Source organism: Lepidothrix coronata, unplaced genomic scaffold (genome assembly GCF_001604755.1).
Source record: "Lepidothrix coronata isolate B3197 unplaced genomic scaffold, Lepidothrix_coronata-1.0 Scaffold173, whole genome shotgun sequence".
Lineage (NCBI taxonomy): Eukaryota > Metazoa > Chordata > Aves > Passeriformes > Pipridae > Lepidothrix > Lepidothrix coronata.
In genome coordinates this window covers 1848078-1850111 of record NW_016690353.1, presented here as the reverse complement: position 1 = coordinate 1850111, position 2034 = coordinate 1848078, and the positions used below count along the sequence as shown (strand labels likewise).

Below are 2034 nucleotides of genomic sequence, written 5' to 3'. Positions count from 1 at the left end.
GGTTTTCACCCAAAGCAGCGGGAAGGGCAGGAATTTTGGGATTGCCTTCAGCAGCAGGGCTGGGGAGGGGGGGAGCAGGTGCTGCAGGACCCACCCTGCTGCAGGAATCACCCCAAAGTGGTCCCAGAGATGCTGCTCCCACCTCACAAAAGGAGGAACCTCGACCATCACTAAAACCTGAACAAACTTCCAAGGGCTTCTCCCAGTTCTCCCAATTTTCCTTGGGCTCTGAGAGTTTTCTTTGGACCTTTGGCAGGGCTGGAGTGACCCAAGGATTGTTTTCCGAGGGGCTGCTTCTCCTCTTTCATTGAGGAATTGTTTCCCACCAGCACAAGGCTGGAAGTGTGGGGGAATTCCCCCCTCCCAGCCCTGCACAAGGTCCCAAAGAGTCCTTTCCAAACCCAGGGAAAGGGCCCAGGGTGGTGGATCCTGCAGGGTCAGGGAGGATCTGACTGGAATCAGGGGGGAAGATGATCCCAATCCCTTTTCAACCCATCTCCATCCTCCTGGAGAGCAGACACTGCTTCAGGTGGTGGTTGTACCCCTTCCTGCGCCAGAAAACCTGGAGAAATTGGGATTCCAGGGATGGGGAAAGCAAGGAAAGCTCCTGGCACCTCAGGATGACCAGCAAAAAATCAACATCTGCCGGCTGGTTCCCCAGGACGTGTCCCAGCACTTCAGGGGGGCTTTGGACACCACCTGGGGCTGCACAGGAGGGTCTGGAGATCTCATCCCCTTCTCCATCACCACCAGCAGGGCAGTTTGGAGGGAATTTATCCCATTTTCCTCCCTTGGTGTGGGCAGGAACAGGTGAAAATGATGCCAAGGAGCAAAGGGTTAATCCAACTTTCCTGGCCCTGAGTGGGAACTGAAGGTGAGTCCTGCACTCTGAGGTCCTTCCCAAATTTAATCCCAAAGAAGAAGGCACTGGTTTCACTGGGATTAAGGAGATTTGTAGTATAAGGAGATTAAATCAAAATTAAATGGCCTTGAGGGGGTGGATAAGAAGAAGCAAAAGGGGATGGGAAGGGGAAAGGAAAAGGGAAAAGGAAGGGATAGGGAAGGGGAATGGAAAGGGAAGGGAAGAGGAAGGGAAGAGGAAGGGAAGAGGAAGGAAAGGGGAAGAGAAAGGGAATGGAAGGGAAAAGGTAAGGGAAAAGGTAAGGGAAAAGGAAGGGGCAAAGGAAGGGGGAAAGGAAGGGGGAAAGAGGGAGAGGGAAGAGGAAGGGAAAAGGAATAGGGAAACGGAAAAGGAAAGGGAAAGGAAAACATGAAAGAGAAATGAATAGAAGTGAAAGAAGAAGAAAAAGTGAAAGAAAAATTAAAAAAAAATTAAAAATAAAGAATATAAATAAAAAAAATAAATAAAAAGCAAAAGAAAAACTAGAAAAGAAAAAAAAAAGGAAGAAAGAAAAGTTGTCCTTTACCCTCAGGGGTCTTTAGCTTATCCCCGGCCGCTGCTGCCGGGTCCCTGTCAAACTGCCCACGTTCTGGGCTTTCCAAGTGATTCAAACTCCGGGGGAAGCTCAGACATTTTAATTCCAGCTGCTGCTGCTGCAGCACAACCCCGGAGCCCGAGCGCACACACGGCGCCTGCCAGCGAAACAACCACCGGGCTGCAAAAAAAAACACCAACCCCCCGGCAGCTCTGCCCGGCAAAAGAGAACCATGAGGAGGAACCTCCAGCGCATCCCGAAAGGCAGAGAAAAGCGGGACTCACCAGCGCGTAGACCGAGCTGAGCACGGAGCAGCAGAGGATCAAACCCAGGCTGTGATAAAGCAGATATGATCCCATATCCAAGAGGCTCCTGCCAGCATCCAGGCTCGCTCAGGGAAGCAGGAGGGCGAGAGCTCTTCCAGCGCAGCTGATTCCTCCTTCTCCTTCTCCTTCTTCTCCTTCTTCCCTCCCGCCCCCCCCCCTCGCCGCCCCCTCCAGAATTTTGTCGGATTGTTTGTTCTCTTCCAGAGGTTTTGGGTTGGTTTGGTTGGTTTTTTTGGGGTCGGTTTTTTTTTTTTGTTGTTGTTGTTTGTTTG

The 2034-nt window shown here is 51.3% G+C and overlaps 1 protein-coding gene across 1 annotated transcript in view; it reads right to left on the bottom strand.

The window, feature by feature from the left end:
* PTH1R (parathyroid hormone 1 receptor) overlaps nucleotides 1-2019 on the bottom strand; it is a 109265-nt gene extending 107246 nt beyond the window's left edge. The window contains exon 1 of the mRNA XM_017830022.1: nucleotides 1721-2019. Coding sequence (XP_017685511.1) covers nucleotides 1721-1795 — 75 coding nt within the window. The 5' untranslated portion in view covers nucleotides 1796-2019. The remainder of the gene's footprint in view (nucleotides 1-1720) is intronic.
* Nucleotides 2020-2034: the final 15 nt, after the last annotated feature.